Consider the following 18,400-nt stretch of genomic DNA (forward strand, 5'->3'; position numbering starts at 1 on the left):
GGGTTTAGAGATCAGGTTTATAACACCCCAGCCATCCTCTAAAATAAGAGCTGGCAGTGCCCCATCCCAAATCTTCTCTGTCACGAGTTAAGGCACATCCAAAACATGAACCTATGCCTCTGAGCTTGGAGGTGATTGATTGGAAGCCACCATCAATCGAGATGAGCAATCACAACTTTACCAAAAAAGCATCTAGAAAGGCTTCCCAAAACCCCAGTTTCCATTCCTAGGGGCAGGAGTGTGGTATTCAGGGTGCCAACTGTAATTTCCTTGAGCATAAAATCATCTTGAAACACATCACTGTAAAACAAATACTTCTGAGCACTTTTCTCTCTTGCAGCTTTTAAAAACAGCAAATTCTGGGCTAGTGTGAAACACAAAGATTTTGATCTGCATGTGGTCAAACCCTTCAAGTGTAAAAACCCCACTTTCCTCAAATGTTGGAGGACGTTTTGAATAAAATAGCTGTTCTTATCCAAAGAAATTCATGTGTGGATAGAGAGGTCAATGAGTTATACATTTTATGGACACATGTACTGACAGGATGAGGCGTAATGGCTTCAAGCTGGAAGGAGTTCCATTTAGATTAGGCTTTAGGAGGAAATTCTTCCCCGTGAGGGTGGTGAGGCACTGGAACAAGTTGTCCAGAGAAGTTGTGGAGGCTCCAAGGCTGGAAATATTCAAAGCGAGATTGGACGGAGCCACCTTGCTCATGGCAGAAGGTTGAAACTCTATGATCTTGAAGGTCCCTTCCAACCCAAACCATCGTATGATGCACATACAGAAATCTTTGAGAGAAGACAAAAGCAACCATAAACCCCCCAGACAGCATATATGTGGGGAATCACCTGGCTGGGTGGGTCGTTGCACTCTTTATGCAGCAAGAACTCCATTAGGACACTATCTCCAGTTGTCCAAATGTGTGAGGTAATGCTGAGAGCCCTGTGTGCACACTCAGCTTTTGCAAAGATGTCTCAACATGAGTAAAACATGCTAATCTCATTAGCTTTGCTGACTCCATTACTGGGGCTTTCTGTACCTCAACTGCTGAAGACGGCAAAAAGGAGAAGTTTAGGACCACCACTTTGGCCTGTGAAGTAGAAAACTCTGATCAATAACACAACTGTGGTGTCTGCATGAATTGCTGCAGCAGTTTGCCAGCAAACTTTCGTTGGCTGCTTTTTGCATACATGAAGAGACAATTCCTCCCTAACCAGCCTGGCTGGTGAGGTGAATGCTTGCAGCACCTCAAGCCTGTTCATCTTTATCAAGTGATTTCCACAGCACCGCAAGTGCCTGACCCTTCAAACATTGCCCAAAACCCTGCTTGCCTTCATGGAAGTCCTCAGTATCAGTGACTGAACTGAAGCCCTGGTGTGAAAATGTTCTTGCTGCTGTTTCACCACGACAGCTACCACTGGGCCCCTGGTTTTCACACTCTGAAGGTCATACTGACTAAAGGCATACCAGGAAAAGTGACTGTTTCTTCTCAACAGTCATTTGCAAGCCCTCAGTGCATAGAAAGCTGTCTTCTGCTTTCACCAAACTTCTCTGAAGTCCCAGCTGACTCACCTGGGAATTGCACCCAAGGCAGAAAAGCACAGCCAGAAAAGCAAAGCCAGATCAGATGTGATGCTGGAGGCTTTCTGAAATGGGTCCCTGTGGAGAAGTGTGGTGCTGAGGCAAAGGACACATGTATTAAACGCTCTTGCACTCTGGAGTTTGCTTCTCCTTTCCTTCAGCAAGATTGTTCTTGCTCTGCTGGGCGCAAAGGCTGTCCTACCTCCCCCAAAACCTACCAGTCTCCAAGACACAAGCATATGTTGGAACAGTACATGTGGCAGCAGAAGTCTTTTGAGGATGGCTGCTCATTCAGGGACTCTCCCCTCACTGGAGACCACAAAAAAACCCAACCAAACAACCAACCAAAACAAACAAAAAAAACCCCAAAACACTTGGATGAATGATGGGGGTGTTTCCTTCCCCTCTTATTTATCCTTCCACATGTTTTCAGATATATGTGGTTATTCTTATATCATTATTAACACCTTTCCCACCAGTACCCTGATAACATTTCTACTTTCCCAAGTGCCACACTAAAGTGCTGTGGTAGGATACAAAAGGGTGTAACTGAAGCCCTCTCTTGGGCATAGATTCAGACTAGATAAAAGGAAGACATTTTTTACATTTAGAGTGGTGAGATGTTGGCCCAGGTTGCCCAGAAAGGTAGCAGACACCCCACCCTTGCAAACATTCCTGGTCAGGTGGTTTGGGGCTCTGAGCAACCTGATCTAACTGAAGATGTTCCTGCTCATTGCAAGGGGGTTGAACTAGATGAACTTGAAAGGTTCCTTCAGACTCAGACCAGTTTGTGATTCTGTTCTCTGACCTGCTTCTGATGTGTTCCAATGATCCCCAGCTTGGCTTGAGAAAGGAGATTCAGGCAAAGTGTGCCACAAGAGCAGATAGCTGAAGTGAAGAACAACTCCTGCTCAGATTTGTGGACTTTCTTCTTCAGTGCACAGAAACGTGTGACAAACCGTATGCCATGGAAACATCCATTTGTAGGTTTGTGTCTCCTTGAGGTCAGAAGCTGCTGGTGGGTATCTAATGTGTCATTGTTTCTATTGCAGGTTCAAGGGGTAATTAATGAATGCCACTGCTGTCTGAGGAAAATGCCACTGGCTTTTGCTCTTTCTTATTCCTTTGCTTGTGGGCTTTTTGCTGAAGAACCCAAAAATCTCACAGTTTTGTGGAAAGGGGAAATACTCAAAAATAAAAAACTCAGCTTCTTACTATCCTTTAAGGGACATTGTATCAAATTATAGCAAGTACTATTACCAGTCCCTGCTTTTTAAAGGATCATCCCCAACACAAAAAATTTTGGAGAGACAACCTGTTCTGAGTGTTTTTAAAACAGAATAGAGAACCATTTTTAGAAGAACAGTCCTAATGTGGCCACCTTGTGACCATTTTTGCTTTTGCCAATCTCTGCTGGCTGCCATACCAGCATCATCTAAGTACTGTGCTCATGTTCACTGGTATCTAAGCTCAAGCCCACATCATTTACTGGGTTCAAAAGATCAACCTCGGTTTGTGCATTTTGGGGTTGAACTTCCACTTCAAAGACACTGAGCTATGAGGAGCCAAGAAAATTACTTGGAGAGGCAAAGGATTAGGATGACACAAGAAGAAAAATCACTGAAAACTAAACAGAGCATTAAGAAACTCCACATACTGCATGTGTGTTGTCCATCCTTCTCCTCTGCCTTCTGCATTCCTCTGTTCAGTATCAAACTTTGAGGTTTCTGTTCTTTGGGGTTGGAGCATCTTTGTGAAAAGCCATGCAAATCAGGAATTGAAATGATGAAGGGCTCAGAAGTGAAGGACCTTTGGGAGGTTTCACAGAAACGATAGAGAGAATCACAGAATCATTTTGTTTGGAAAAGACTTTTAAGATCATCAAGTCCAACCATTATCTAACTCTAACAAGTATGCTGCTAAACCACATCACTCAGCACCACATCTCTACATCCTTTAAACACCTCCAGGGATAGATGTGGCTGCCACTGGGGTTTCCCTGCCTTGAGGAAACCGGGAGGGTTGAAACCACTGGTGGCACATTCATCCCTTAGGAAGGAGTTGTTTAAGCAGCAACAGGTGTAACAACCTGCACAATCTCACACACCATGTGATTTCATCCTATCTTGCTTACTGGGGGGTAAATCCTCAGCCTGGAGTTACTGAGCAGGTGGTGAGGAGGTGCAGATGGTTCTGAGAAGGAGGTGGTGGCAATGGTCTAGCAGTTTGTATGACCTTCTTTTTGATAGACTTAAAAGAGGAACCCACAGCCCCCATTTAGTGAGGAAGGGGGGCTCTAGTCTGAATTATTTAAAGAATGTAAATCCACTTATGAATTGCTCTTCCTTGGGCAGCAGCATAAATAATTTGTGTGTGTTTCTGGGTCGAGTAGAATCCTCTCTTATCACTCACGGTGGCACCAGGCAGGTTTGGTTGTGATCTAGGGAGAGCGAACACAATCCCTAAATGAGTGAATGGTGGAATTTCATTTTGAAATTCAGCAAGTCAGCCTTTTAAGCTGTGCTGAAGAATGATTTAAAAGGAAACAAGTCTTGCTAAGCAAGGTCTTTGCTGGAGGGTGAGAACAGGGGATAGAGAGGACATTCAGTCAGAGTTTCTCCTGCTATCAGTGGTCACTGGCACTTACAGAAATCAGTAAGCATGTTCTGAAAGCTTTTAGAAACATGAAACGTTTTCATGAGCAGCAACACCAAATACAATCAAACATCACTTTACAGTTCTGTGCCAGATGAACCCCTGGGTCCTCAGCAGCTTCAGCTCCAGTGCTTGGATCATAGGGCAGCTGCTGTTGGCAGAGGGTTTGGGGCAAGCTCTTGCAGTCCTGTGAAAACTGAGACATTTGTGTTACAGCTCTCCTTGCCAGGTGCTAGGCTTGCCAGTTCCAGAGAGACAGGGAACTACCAGAGAGACTCCAGTGGAGGCAATGAAGGTGCTGGGGATGCTGGCTGGAGCATCGCATCCAAGGAAGAAAGGCTGAGAGCCCTGAGGCTGTTTAGCCTGCAGAAGAGCAGGCTGAGAGGGGATCTTCTCAATGCTGATCAATATCTAAAGGGCAAGGGACAAGAGGATGGGGCCAGACTCCTCAGTGGTGCTCAGTGACAGAAAAGTGGCCGTGGGCATAAACTGGAACCCAGAAGATTCCATCTGAACATGAGTAAAAATCTTCCTTCCTGTGAAGATGCTGGAGCACAAGAGCAAGCTGCCCAGAGAGGTTGTGGAGTTTCCTTTACCAGAGAGATTCCAAACCTGCCTGGACATTGTGATCCTGGGAACCCTGCTTTAATGTTGGGGGGAGGTTGGACTAGATGATCCTCAGAGATCCCTTCCAACATCCACTAATCTGAGATTTTGCAAATAGTGAATATGATCTGCCCCGCTGGAAAGCAGCTCCACAGAGAAAGACCTTGGAGTGTTGGTGGACCGCAAGTTCTCCATGGAACAACAATGTGCTCTTGTGGCCAAGAGAGCCAATGGGATCCTGAGATGTATCAAGAAAAGTGTGTCCAGCAGGTATAGGGAAGTTCTTCTACCTCTCTACTCTGCCCTGGTAAGACCACGCCTGGAATACTGTGTCCAGTTTTGGGCTCCCCAGTTCAAGAGAGACAGAGACCTGCTGGAGAGAATCCAACAGAGAGCCATGAGGATGAATAGGGGACTTGAGCATCTCCCCTATGAAGACAGACTGAGATCCCTGGGGCTGTTTAGTCTGGAGAAGAAAAGACTAAGAGGGGATCTGATCAATGAGTATAAATATCTGAGGGGTGGGTGTCAAGTGGAGGGGGCCAGGCTCTTTTCGGTGGTACACAGTGATAAGACAAGGAAGAACAGGTTCAAACTAGGACATAGAAGATTTCACCTCAACATGAGGAGAAACTTCTTTACAGTGAGGGTGACAGAGCACTGGAACAGGTTCCCCAGGGGGGTTGTGGAGCCTCCTTCTCTGGAGACTTTCAAAACCCACGTGGATGCATTCCTGTGTGGCCTACCCTAAGTGATCCTGCTCTGGCAGGGGGGTTGGACCTGATGATTTCTTGAGGTTCCTTCCAACCTCTGATATACAGTGATACTGTGAAATTATAGCACCAATATGCTACTAAATCTCCTCCCATTTTTCTCTTCTCCAGATCACAGCAGCTCTGGATATCACCATGTAAGGAAGCGCCACAGAAATTGCAGATCTCCATCTGCAATGCTCTTGTCAGAACAGCACTTGGGATTCAATGAAATTTAGGCAGAAAAGAATCAGGTGCTGGTCTGCATAGTTGCTGCCAGGGAGAGCTGGAAAAGCCCTGCAGAAGTGAGAGCATGGCCACACACATCTGAAGGGTTTCCTATGGCCAGAGTTGGATTTTACACCACAGCTCCACTGTAGCTGAAGCAAACTGCTTCGGACCCCAAAAGGAGATGTGCAAACAGAGGGAGGGACATTTCCAGCAGCAGTGGGGTGCTGCTTTCTGTGCATTTTAAATCATCTCATCCAACTTGCTGCTTTTCACATTGTCTTAGGAGAATTCTCACTATTGTCTGAGTTTCACCTGACAGTTGACACTGGCCCACACTGCCTTCTGAGGAGTCTGCAGCTGCAGTGACTGTTGGCAGCTGACGCTGCCTGGATGGCCTAACTAACCCTGGGACCAGGCTGCTCTTCTCTGGGGGAGAACCAAAAGAAGTCTCTGCATGCGTGGCTGCCCTTGGGTAGTATGAACAGGAAGGATACTCTGAAGGGTGGCTTACTAGCACTGGCAAATGCTTCCCTTTTGAAGCAAAACACAAATTTTCACACTACCAGTGATGACAGCTTGGCCATGCACACTTCTGTTGAAGATGCTGCATGCTAGAAAACACCAAGAAATTCCCTCACCCACTGGGCATTACTCATTTTGTTACATAATTTTCTTCTTTTTTTCCTTTTACTGTTGATTGGGTCAAAAAATACAGTACCTGTTACAAAAAAAAAAAATGTGCTAGTGCAATGGTATGAGCCTTAGAGGAGCATTGCCATTTATGTGCCCAGGTGAACACAAAATTACTGTCTCCCTGTACTCAGCACTGGTGAGGCCACACCTTGAATACTGAGCTCAGTTTTGGGCCCTGCACTCTGCTGGACTCCAGAGAAGGGCAATGAAGCTGGTGAAGGGTCAGGAGAACAAGTCATGTTAGGAGTGAAGAACAGAACAAGGGGAAGCACCCTCAAGCTTTGCCACAGGGAGGTTTAGGTTGGTCATTAGGAACATTTTATTCACTGAAAGGGTTGTCAAGACCTAGAACAGACTGCCCAGGGCAGTGGTGGAATCCCCATCCTTGGAGGAGTTTAAAAGCCACATAGATAGGGTGCTGAGGGATGTGGTTTAACAGTGATCTGGCAGTACTAGGCTATCCCCTGATTTTATCTTATATAAGGCAAAATCTTTTCATATCTCTGTATTACTCCCTTAGCCTTTCCACCACGCTGGCTGCCTTTGAGTAGGATGGGAAAAAAAAAAAAAAAAAAAAAAGAAGAAAGAAAGAAATGGCCACTTGGTGGCCTTCACAAACTGTTGCTCAAAACACCCATAGCCAGATCCTGCTGTCACTGAGCTCAAGAACAGTTCCCCCATCAGCTTCACTGGGTACAAAGTGTCCTGGCTAGGAGCTTGCCTGTTGCAGACAGTCTGTCCTTCCAAGGCAAGGGCCTGCTGCTGCTATCCTGCCAGAGCAGCTGTTAATTAGGTTTCCTTCTCCAGAGAGAAGGACATCCAGCAGCCTTTGAAGGGACATGGACAAAATTCCCTTCTGGTGCTGCATCTCTCAGGAAAACTAATGCAGCTCTTGAAAGTTCCTTCCAGCTCCCACAGGTGCCCCTATCTTCTTGCAGAGAAGCAGCAGGAAACCACCACACCAAAAATGAAAGCCTGGTTTGGCATCCCTTTAAAAGCATCTTACCTTCACCAAGGCAGGCCACTACAAACTCCCTGAAGATCAGGTTAGCTGTCATATCTGTTTACCTTCAGGATTGTGCACTGTGGCTGCCCAACACACCAACAGTGGCCAACTAAGAGCGTTGGGGGAAAGCTCTTGAGGACTGTAGGAAAAACAGGAAAAAGAGGAATTTGGTGACAGCCCCAAACGGCACAATGACTGTGAGCTTTTGGTTTTCATTACATTTTTTGTGTTACACTCAGAGATGATCACAGCAGACATCTGCATATGTGGAAACTGCCATGTTTATTATTCAATCCATCAGATGCCAAGAAGATTTTAAACATACCACCTTGCTGGAAGTTCTTTCAAAACCTTAATATTAGGCTACACTCATCAGTAGTCTGGTTTCAATCATCCCTTTTTTAGAATGTGATCTTCATAAAAATCCTCTTACACCTAATTATTCTGAAGTGGTGGGAGGGAAGGCACATCCTTACAGTGGCCTTCCTCTTTCTCACTGCTACTGCTTCCCTCCAGGAATGACTTTGCATGTGCAGGGCTTGATAAAAATCATCCCCAAAATGCAAAGCTCCTGTTCCTAAAGCTGCAAGAAAATGTGACAGACCAAGAATATGGATCACCCTCATTTGAAGGGAGGGCCCAAAGCATAGCATTGGCTTCTGAAAATGAGCATTGAAGGCTTATCTTAGGGCTGCATGTGATGTTTAAAGCTTCCCTTCGAGGTCTTCAAGGCTAATCCTCTCCCAAACAGCACATGTTCAGTACTGCCACTGCGCAGTCAGCTCCCAGATGCCTGGGGCAGGGCTTATCATCAGAAAACCACATCATGGGTTTGTGCTGAGCTCAGCCTGAGCTGGGGAGGCTCCTTAGCTTAGCCCAGGTTTTACTCTTGATGGTAGAGACACAACCATACTTAGTACAGTTTCCCAGGAGAAGATGGTGATTACACACAATTTCATTGCCATGTATCTCCTTCAGGCACCATTTTATTGGCTTCTGTTGAGATGGAGGTTTTAACATTTCACTCTGTCTCTTCTCAAACAAATCATAGAATGGTTTTAGTTGTAAGAGACCCTCAACATCATCAAGTCCAAGCATTAAGACTGCCAGGTCACTACTAAAACACGCCTGTCATCTAAACATGTCTCTCAACACCACATCACCATCTACAACATCCAGGGATGGTGTGTCCTGAGCAGCCAAATGTACTCCACCACAGACCAAGCTCCTTCTTGCTTCAGCTGCAGCTGCTCACTTGAAACACCTGCTGCCCATTTTCCCTCCCTCTCCCCTGACACACTCATGGGTGGAAATTCTCTTGCTCAGAGGTTCACAGGACTTCTAGAAGCATGACATCAGAGTACATTTTGTTTAAAACAGCTATTAATGCCTTTTTTTCTGCAGCCCACAAAGCATTCTTGTAACCAAAACCACAAGTAGGTATTTTTAAAGCAAGCCATGTAGGTTGACCAGTCTTAATTACCCAGTTTAGTGCTAGAGGTCACCATGGAGAGATCAATAAGAGCTTGAATGTCAGTAAAAACACAGAATCCCAATGTGGTGCAGGCTGGACAGGACCTCTGGGGAATCATCTAGCCCAACCTTCCCCTCCTGATAAAGCAGGGTCACCCAGGATCACAAAACTCCAAGTGGGACTGGAAGCTCTCCAGAGAAGGAGAATCCATCACTTCTCCTGGTAGCCTGGTGCAAGGCTCTGACATTCTCACAGATAAGAATTTTCTCCTCATGCTGAGATATGACCTTCTGGGCTCCCATTTGTGCCCATTGCCTCTTGTTCTGTCACCTGACACCACTGAAAACAGTCTGGTCCAATCCTCTTGCCCACCATCCTTTAGCTACCGATCAGCATGGAGAAGATTCCCACTCAGTCTGCTCTTCTCAAGGCTAAACTCTTCCAGGTAGCTCAGCCTTTCCTCCTCAGAGAGATGCTCCAGTCCCCTCAGCATCTTTGTAGCTTCTACTGGAGTTTCTCCAGTAACTCCCAGACTCTCTTGAACTGGGGAGTCCAGAACTGGACACAATACTCCAGATGTGGCATCATCAGGGAAGAGGAGAGAGGAAGGAGAACTGGGAACAGTAGCAAGGCACCATGACCACAGCACAATTTTTCCATGTGATTTGGATTAAAATGGCCCTTGAGAGGTACTCAGTGGTCAAGAGGAAGACAACACAGTTGTGCATTCTCATTTAGAAACTGATTTCCTTATGGAGTAGAGGGAAGCCTCCTCTAAACTTAAGAGACATTCCTAGTTCATAAAATACTATATTCTACATGTTCTTTGTCTCATTAATGCTATAGCACCTCTAAAACATCAGTATGGATAACAGACAGGAGAAAGGAAGTTAATCATACCACTAAAATAGGGGTTTCATGGATGGACCACTCAGTCTGGCTTGACAGAGTGGCTGTCAGTGGGTTCATGCCCAAGTGGAGGCCAGTAACAAGTGGAGTCCCTCAGGGATCAGTCCTGTTCAACATCTTTGTTGGCGACATGGACAGCAGCATTGAGTGCACTCTCATCAGGTTTGCTGATGACACCAAGCTGTGTGGTGCAGCAGACATGCTGGAGGGAAGGGATCCAGCCAAAGGGACCTTGTCAGGCTGGAGAGGTGGGTCTATGACAACCTCACAAGGTTCAACAAGACCAAGTGCAGGGTCCTGCATCTGGGTTGGGACAATCCCAGGCACTGAGATAGGCTGGACAGTGACTGGCTTAAGAGAACGTCTGAAGAAAAGGACTTGGGGTTGCTAGTGGATGAGAAGCTCAACATGAGTCACCAGTGTGTATTTGCAGCCCAGAAAGCCAACTGTATCCTGGGCTGCATCAAGAAAGGTGGCCAGCAGGTCAAGGGAGGTGATTCTTCCTCTACTCCACTCTGGTGAGACCCCACCTAGAGTACTGTGTCCACTTCTGGCACACCTGTTACAAGAAGGATATGAACATGCTGAAATGTGCCCAAAGAAGGGCCATGAGGATGATCAGAGGGCTGGAGTTCCTCTCCTCTGAGGACAGAGAGAGAGTTGGGGTTGTTCAGTTTGGAGAACAGAAGGCTCTGATGAGACCTTATTGTGGCCTTCCAGTATCTGAAGGGGGCCTACAAGAAAGCTTATAGGACCTTGGGTAGTGATAGGACTAGGGGGAATGAACAAAACTAGAAATGGTAGATTCAGATTGGATGTTAGGAAGTTCTTCACCATGAGGGTGGTGAGACACTGGTGAAAGCCCCATCCCTGGAAGTTAAGGCCAGTCTGGAAGGTGCTCAGGGCAACCTGATCTAGTGTGAGGTGTCCCCGCCCATGGTGGGGGAGTTGAAACTGGATCATCTTTGAGGTCCCTTCCAACCCTGACAATTCTGTGATTCAATTGTTACATAGGAGGCTGCATTGAATGTAGTCGTCTTAATCTTTTGCACGTTCAAATGGCAGAATGACTCCCTCAGCAAAGGTAGAGTCAAACTAGAGATTGTCTTATCTGTGGGGATTTAAATGGGGCTTTTCCCTTCCTTACACCATAAGTTTTTAATTTTTTTCCCCAGAGAATCATCATCTGCCACTTTGACTTCCTCTGACAAAGCACTGGTGAGAGCCTTGAGTCCTGGCAGTCTACACACCAGCCAAGTTTCACAGTCGATTAAGCCCTAAACCTAAGCATGCTGTGGAAAAGGAATCTCAAAAGGATTTAAGAAATTGGATTCAGCACATGCCTTGGCCAGCAATGATCAGTGAGAGAGCAACACCAAATGTTCACTCATTGGACTACTCTCAAAAGATGCTTGTGCTATGAATCACAATGTTAGGGGCTGGAAGGGACCTCAAAAGATCATCTAGTCCAACCCCCCTGCCAGAGCAGGGCCACCTATATACCAGATCACACAGGAATGCATCCAGGTGGGTTTTGAATATCTCCAGAGAGGGAGACTCCACGATCCCCCTGGGCAGCCCGTTTCAGTGTTCTGTCCCCCTCAGTGAAAAATTTCTTCCTCGTGGTTCCATGGAACTTCCTATGCCTCAACTTCTACCCATTGCCCCTTGTCCTGTCATTGGGCATCACCAAGAAGAGCCTGGCTCCATCCTCTTGGCACTCACCTTTTACATATTTATAAACATGAACGAGGTCACCTCTCGGTCTCCTCTTCTCCAAGCTACAAGAACCCCAGCTCCCTCAGTCTCTCCTTGTAAGGAAGACGTTCCACTCCCTTAATCATTTTTGTGGCTCTGCACTAGGCTCTCTCAAGCAGTTCCCTGTCCTTCCTGAACTGAGGAGCCCAGAACTGGGCACAATATTCCAGACGTAGCCTCACCAGGGCAGAGTAGAAGGGGAGAACCGGTCTTGACCTACTAACCACACTCCTTCCAATACACCCCAGGATACCACTGGCCTTCTGTGACCACAAGAGGAGATTGCTGGTTCATGGTCAACCTTCCATCCACTAGAACCCCCAGGTCCTTTTCTCCTTCACTGCTCTCCAACTTGAACTCACCTGGAAGAACCTGGAGAGGGAAGTCTCAAGAGGAGACGAGAAAGTCCTCTAAAAGTATCAAAATGAGCTAGTCTTGTACTCCTACAGTACCTGCAGCTACTGCAGGGAAACTGTCAGGAAAAGCCTTCCAGATGTTACTCATTGGCTTCAAGAACCACACAAGCAGATCAGGTGTTAACATTTACTTTTATTTATAAAAAAATTGTAGAATGTATTAAATACAAACATTTGGAAAAAGCAATCGAGGCTTCGCTAAGATGCCCAGAAGAGGAAGACAGAAAATCCAGAAGCTTACCAGGTTTAAAAGTTTTCAAACCAGCTGAAGTAATCACTATAATTTTTCACTGACATCTTTATAGGCAACCAGTGTTATGACTGTCTTCTAAAAAAAACAGACATGATTGACCATATCTTCCCACTCAACCCCAAAATGTAAGGAAGCAACTCTTTCCAGGTTAAAAAAAAAAATCAGAGTAATAATAAATATTAATGCATTTCCCCATTACCTACATGAAACATTTGCTTATCATCACACTTGGATATCAATTTTAGCCCTCACCACCACCAAAAAAAATAAAAACACAATTAAAAAAACCCCATACATTTCAAATCTGGGTATCCAACAAGGTGATAGAAACTTTCTACATTTTCCAGTGAACATCAAAATGAGGACAGTGTGTTGAAATACGGAAAAAGAGAATACTGAATAATTGCCTACACTATGAAGGACAACTACAATGAGGTTGACTGGGATCTAGGCATGTCCCAGACAGCTAGAAAGCTGAGAAGCAGGCTGGAAGACAAGTTGTGTCACCTTCTCAGTCACTCTGTTCCTCTCCCTTTCAAAAGGCCAAAAGGCAAGAACTGTCATCTTAGACTGCTGTTGCTCTTCTACCACTCTTAAATGAAGTCTACAGAACATAGAGACACTCAATGAGATGCAGAAGCAACAGGCCACAGATCTCTTCTGTCTTTAAAGAGAGAAGCACTTCCACTCACTGACAACGTGGCAGTCCCTCATCCTCCTGCTTTATACCCTGTACCTGCCAAATTCAGTGCTAAAATACTTCCTATTGTGGGATGGACTCTTTGGGGATAACCAAAGTATTAAAGAAATCCACTACAGAATCACCTTGGAAACAAAAACATTAACAGATGTCTCCCATTCTGCATGATGTTTGTCAGAACAGGAGACAGCATTGCTGACCCACCAGCGCTCAAAGAGAGGGCCAGAAGTGTGATGGGACACACCATGCTGGCAGTCAGCAACAGAGGGATGGACTAGATACTGCAGGAGCACAAGCAGGATGCTCCTGAAAAAAACTGCCCTACGGGAACTGGCTGCATCCTAGAATGGGTAGAGGGTTGAACAACAGGACCAGCTTCCTGAGTGCATGTCAGACCCTGTTACCGAGGAAAGCATTTCCCAATCACCCTCAGAGAACAGAGGGGACTACCAACATGGGCACTGCTGTCCTGGAGCTCCTAAACCACCCATTACACACAGATCAATATTTTCAAGAAGAGTTAAAGACTTACACTACCAGGAAAATGCAGAGTAGTTGCTGGATATACCAAATACATAGTGAGAAGCTAAAAAGCTTGGAACCAAAGTCAATTCCAGCACCTTTCCCAAATCCAGCAACACCCCTTAATATGACACAGATATGATCATCCTGCTCTTGCTATTTCCAGTAGACTTAGAACACTTAGTGCAATGAGAACCCTGATGCAGGCTTGAACTCAGATAAAACAATCAGGCCAGTTCCACCCCATTCCCTTTTTGTCCTTTCAGACAATTGGTGATACCCAAGATCTGTATTTCACAAGCCAAAATGTACTTTTTGAACATACATAAAAGATATTAATCAGCCAGAGCTCACTTGGCCCCAAAAACCTTGCTCCCATCCCAAAAATTCACTGCCCCCCAAAGCAAGTAGGAAATCCTATGGATTGGAATATCCTACAGGGATGTGAGGTCAGAGCACCAAGGAAATGGAGACAGACTGTCTGTCTGGTGTGCTGGCTGCTCCTCCTTCAGTGCACAGTTCTCAGCAGGCTACACACCACCTTTAAACAAGGGGGTTGGGGGTGGGGTTCGCTCCTGGCTGTTTGGGAGGTGCTCTTTGTTTTCTGGAATCCTCAAGAAAAACATGTCTTTTATCCTCTGAGTCCACAGCAAGAAACCACAATCTTGGCATCAGTGTCACCCCGCCATGACTTAATCAGAAGTCAAGACACTGCCCAGCATCCCTGGTGACATCTGAAGTTACTCTGAGGATACACTTGAGTCAGGCTCCACTCCAGAACACACAACACCACCAAGAGCAAAAATCATGTTCACATGAGTACGGCCCCGGGTTTTCACCTAGTTTAAAATATATCTTACAAATGCATTCCTACAAACATGAGCACAGCAGAACAGAGAGTGGTTTTAAAATGACAGAAATTTGAATCCAAACAACTCAGTTTTGAAACCAGTGAGAAATATGGTCGATCTTCACAAAACAACCCCAAACAAAAACAACCCAATAACCTCCTCCAATACAGACACTTGTGAGATATGCACACACACTCTCAGCCACGCACTTACTTCACTCAGTGTCAGATTAAGATTATAGAAGGCAATTCTGAAGGTTGCATGGACAACCACAATGACAAGAAGAGCATTTCTGAGGTAGCTGGAGTCAAAGAGCAAACCACAGCACAGGCAAAAGAAGCAGGTGCTCACATTCACACCCAAGCCCACTCTTTGGAGACACGTTCTGGTGTGTGCAGGGGTGTGCTGAAGAAGCACGTGTTCCGCAGGGAATGAAGGTCAGCAGGGCACTGGAGACCTGGTAAAGTCTTCTCCAGAGAAGCTTATTGTGGGAGAGCAGATGCACAATCAAGGCTTAAATCACTGCACATCAGCTGAGCTGTGGTAACTGCCTCGGTGCTCTTGGTCTGTGGCAGTTCTGCCGACAGCCCTGTCTCACATGCACTGAAGCAAGTAAAACTGTGGCAGTTGAAGGTGCTATTACTCAGAGCTGTCTGTCCCACTTCTCTCCACATGCTACTGTTGGTAGAGAGGGACACATGCCCCTATCTCACCTGCTCCGGTTTACAGCCTAGCACTCAAGTCCAAGCCCACCTCCATGGTACTGCTTACCAACAGACTGTGAACAGGAGCAGCAGAGATACCCCAGTTCCCATCTGCAGCTGCAATAACATCTTTGCCACATTAACACCACAGAGATATCCAACTGCCACAGCTTGAGGCACCAGACTTCATCTCTGGGAGCCCTCTGCTAGCCTGTAACAAAAAGGAGTTGAGCTAACCTCACAGCAAATGCCAGGCAACATGGGCATACAAGGCTAATGGCTGTGGCTGGCTGGTGAACTGGCCCAGCCACAGGACACCACCATGTCTCTGGGCACACAGAATGCTTGCTCCTGCCCAGGTTGTAGAACTGCGTGAACCACACTCACTCACACACACATCATGTAGTATTTGCATCAAGAAGCTTTCTACAAATCAAGTGTTTGCATGATACTGCTGAGAGTCTCAAAGATGGGATGGAAATTACGGCAAGATGCTTTTCAAAGGCAGAAAGAAAAAAACCCAACAAAACCCAAATCCACCTCCTATGGTTAGGTCTCTGTTGTATAATTGCTGTATGAGAGAGAGGGCACAGAGAAGTTGTTATTCCATTGTCTTCCTCCAGTACTCTGCTGCAACTCTGCCTGTTCTTTGTATTTGCTCAGAAGACTTTTGGCTTCTTGCAGGTCCTGAGAAGAGTTTTCCCCATATTCTTCTTTCAGCCACTGCCTGAACTGCAGAATTGAACACAGAAATACAGTAAGATGAAGCAATAGCCTAAGACTCATGCAGAAGTAATAGTCCCACCTACAGAATACCAAGACCCTTTAAGAACAGTACTGTAAAGAAAAGTGCTCCAAATGCTGAACACCCTTCAAGAGCAGCACAGAACACAAGTCACAACACCTGCAACAAGATTGAAGATCAGAGAGTAAACCACTCAAACATTCAGATTCTTTTATCCTAAGCCCACAAACACCAGCAGTAAAAAAAAATTAAATTAAAAAAAAATTACTGTGGATATCAGGAAATTTATTTCTAGAAACACCAGGAGCTTTAAAAGCTACAGAACAGGACTCTCTGTCACTAACATGAATGATTACATATTGGTACATGGGAACAGATGCACCAGGTCCAAGTGAAGGTCAGTCCAGAGCAGCCAGCTGTAAATGGTCAGGAGAGCATCAGGCCACTGCCTGATGCAGGGCAGTAATGCTAGCACCTTCTCCCTGGTCATTTTCTCATCTTCCTGCAGTTTTTACCTTAGGTACTTTGCAGGGGCTGAGGCAGTATTTGTGTGTCTGATAGTAACAAAGGAATTTTTCTGCCATTAGACTTTTTTTTTTTGAATCCACAAACTTTGCCACAAGATATCTGGACATAAAAAAGATTCATATTGTACCAGACCCATTCCACCCACATGAGGAGAAAAATTCTTTGCTGTGAGTCTGCTGGAGCCTTAGAGCAGGCTGCTCAGAGAGGTTGTGGAGGGTCTTTTCTGGAGAGATTTGAAACCCATGTGGACATTGTAATCCTGGGCATCCTTTAGCTGAGGGTTGAACTAGATGACTGGCAGAAGTCCCTTCCAACCTCCACCAGTCTGTGATTTACTAGAACATGGGAAGGCAAGACCTCAACATAGTAACTCTCTCTGATTCTTAAAAGACCATAAGGTCCTGTATCAAACCTGAAGCCTCAGGCAACCATGTGGAATTGTCACAAACTGTGCTGTAACCCAGCGACTCAGCCCCTCCTTTTAAGGCCAAGATCTAAAGGAACCCTTTCCAGAAACCCCACAGGATACCACCCTACCAAGGCATAGCAAAACACCCTGAAATCAGGAGGAAGCTCACACCCTTGGCAGATGGCATTATTCCACCAAATCAGGTGTGTAAACAGACACCTGCTAAGGATGTGGTTGCTCTTAAGAGACAGTAGGAAACTACAGCCCAGCCAGTGACTACAGGTGGATATGACTTTTCACCATCTATTGCCTCCCCCTCAGTGAAAAAAGGCAGAATGTGCTGTCCATGGTGAAGGAAAAAAAAAAAAAAAAAAAAAAAAGAGAGACGTTACTGTCTTTATCAGGCTATTTGCATAGAGCCTTAATTGTCATTGCTGTTAGCCCAGACCAATTAGAGTAGAAATGACTGTGAGGGAGGAAGGCAACAGATCTGGAAAGTCCCCCTCCAACTTGTGTCAAAAAAAAAAAAAAAAAAGAGTTATTTTACCATTTACCCCCAGTTCCAAACAATCCAGGAAGCATTCAGTTAAATATTAAAAATACAAATATTTACAGCTGAGAAGTGCATCATGCAAAACAAATGGTAATTTCTGAACTCTGAGCTCTCTGTGGCAGAATGACAGGGACAGAGTCAAAACCAACCAACATCCTCTGCCTTCTGTATTTTGCCTTTGTTGTTGTTGATTTTGCAGCAACAAGCACAAAAGCCCAGAGAACATGCTGAGCAATGGAAAACGGAGGGGATGGCCAGGGCAGGTTAACAGAAGTGGAAGTCACTGATCACCCACGAGGAGCAGGTCTTTTGCGTGGGATGGTTATTATGGGTAAGAAGCTCATTTTTGTTTCATGAAAACCACTTTGCAGCCATGCTGTTCCCCCAGTTCTCCTTCAGAAAGGCCTAATTCACAGAATCACCAAACATTGGGGGTTGGAAGGGACCTCGAAAGATCATCTAGTCCAAGCCCTCTGCTAGGGCAGGATCAGTTAGATTAGGTCACACAGAAAAGCATCCAGGCAGGTTCTGAATGTCTCCAAAGAAGGAGACTTATGGAGCTTGCTAACTTCAAACAAAGCCTTCAAAGGTTAAGAAGAAAAAAGGTCAGCTTTGAGACTGTTCTACACAGCAGAAAAAGTATTAAGTCTCAGCCACAGAACATGACATGTAAGTCATAATGAGAACCCAGTTTAACTCCTGGATAGCAAAGATTTCTGGTTACAATTTCTTTCCTTCTTACTATTCCAAATGAAAGCCTTGAGGGGGAAACCCACTGGTTTTATGCAACTGGTACTTTGGGTTGTTCTTTATGTAACTCACTCTTTAGTGCTTTACCCCTCCAAAGGTGTCAGTCTTGTATTGTGTCTTAGCACACAGGAAGCAACGACTGGATTAAGATCTGGAAGTGTTTAGATGATGTGCTTCATCTCTTCTCCCATCCAGCATTCCCTGGCACCTTCCTTTCTACCTGCACCTCCCCAGTGGAACAAGCCTGGCAAGGAAGCCACCTCCTCAAAGCAGGTCATTAGCTAAATGAGCCCAAAATAATGGC

The 18,400-nt window shown here is 45.5% G+C and overlaps 1 protein-coding gene across 1 annotated transcript in view; it reads right to left on the reverse strand.

The window, feature by feature from the left end:
• Positions 1-12,241: 12,241 nt before the first annotated feature.
• The window catches only part of DUSP22 (dual specificity phosphatase 22), a 40,189-nt gene continuing 34,030 nt past the window's right edge, over positions 12,242-18,400 (reverse strand). The window contains exon 7 of the mRNA XM_054381534.1: positions 12,242-15,843. Coding sequence (XP_054237509.1) covers positions 15,661-15,843 — 183 coding nt within the window. The 3' untranslated portion in view covers positions 12,242-15,660. The remainder of the gene's footprint in view (positions 15,844-18,400) is intronic.

This window comes from Indicator indicator, chromosome 6 (genome assembly GCF_027791375.1).
Source record: "Indicator indicator isolate 239-I01 chromosome 6, UM_Iind_1.1, whole genome shotgun sequence".
Lineage (NCBI taxonomy): Eukaryota > Metazoa > Chordata > Aves > Piciformes > Indicatoridae > Indicator > Indicator indicator.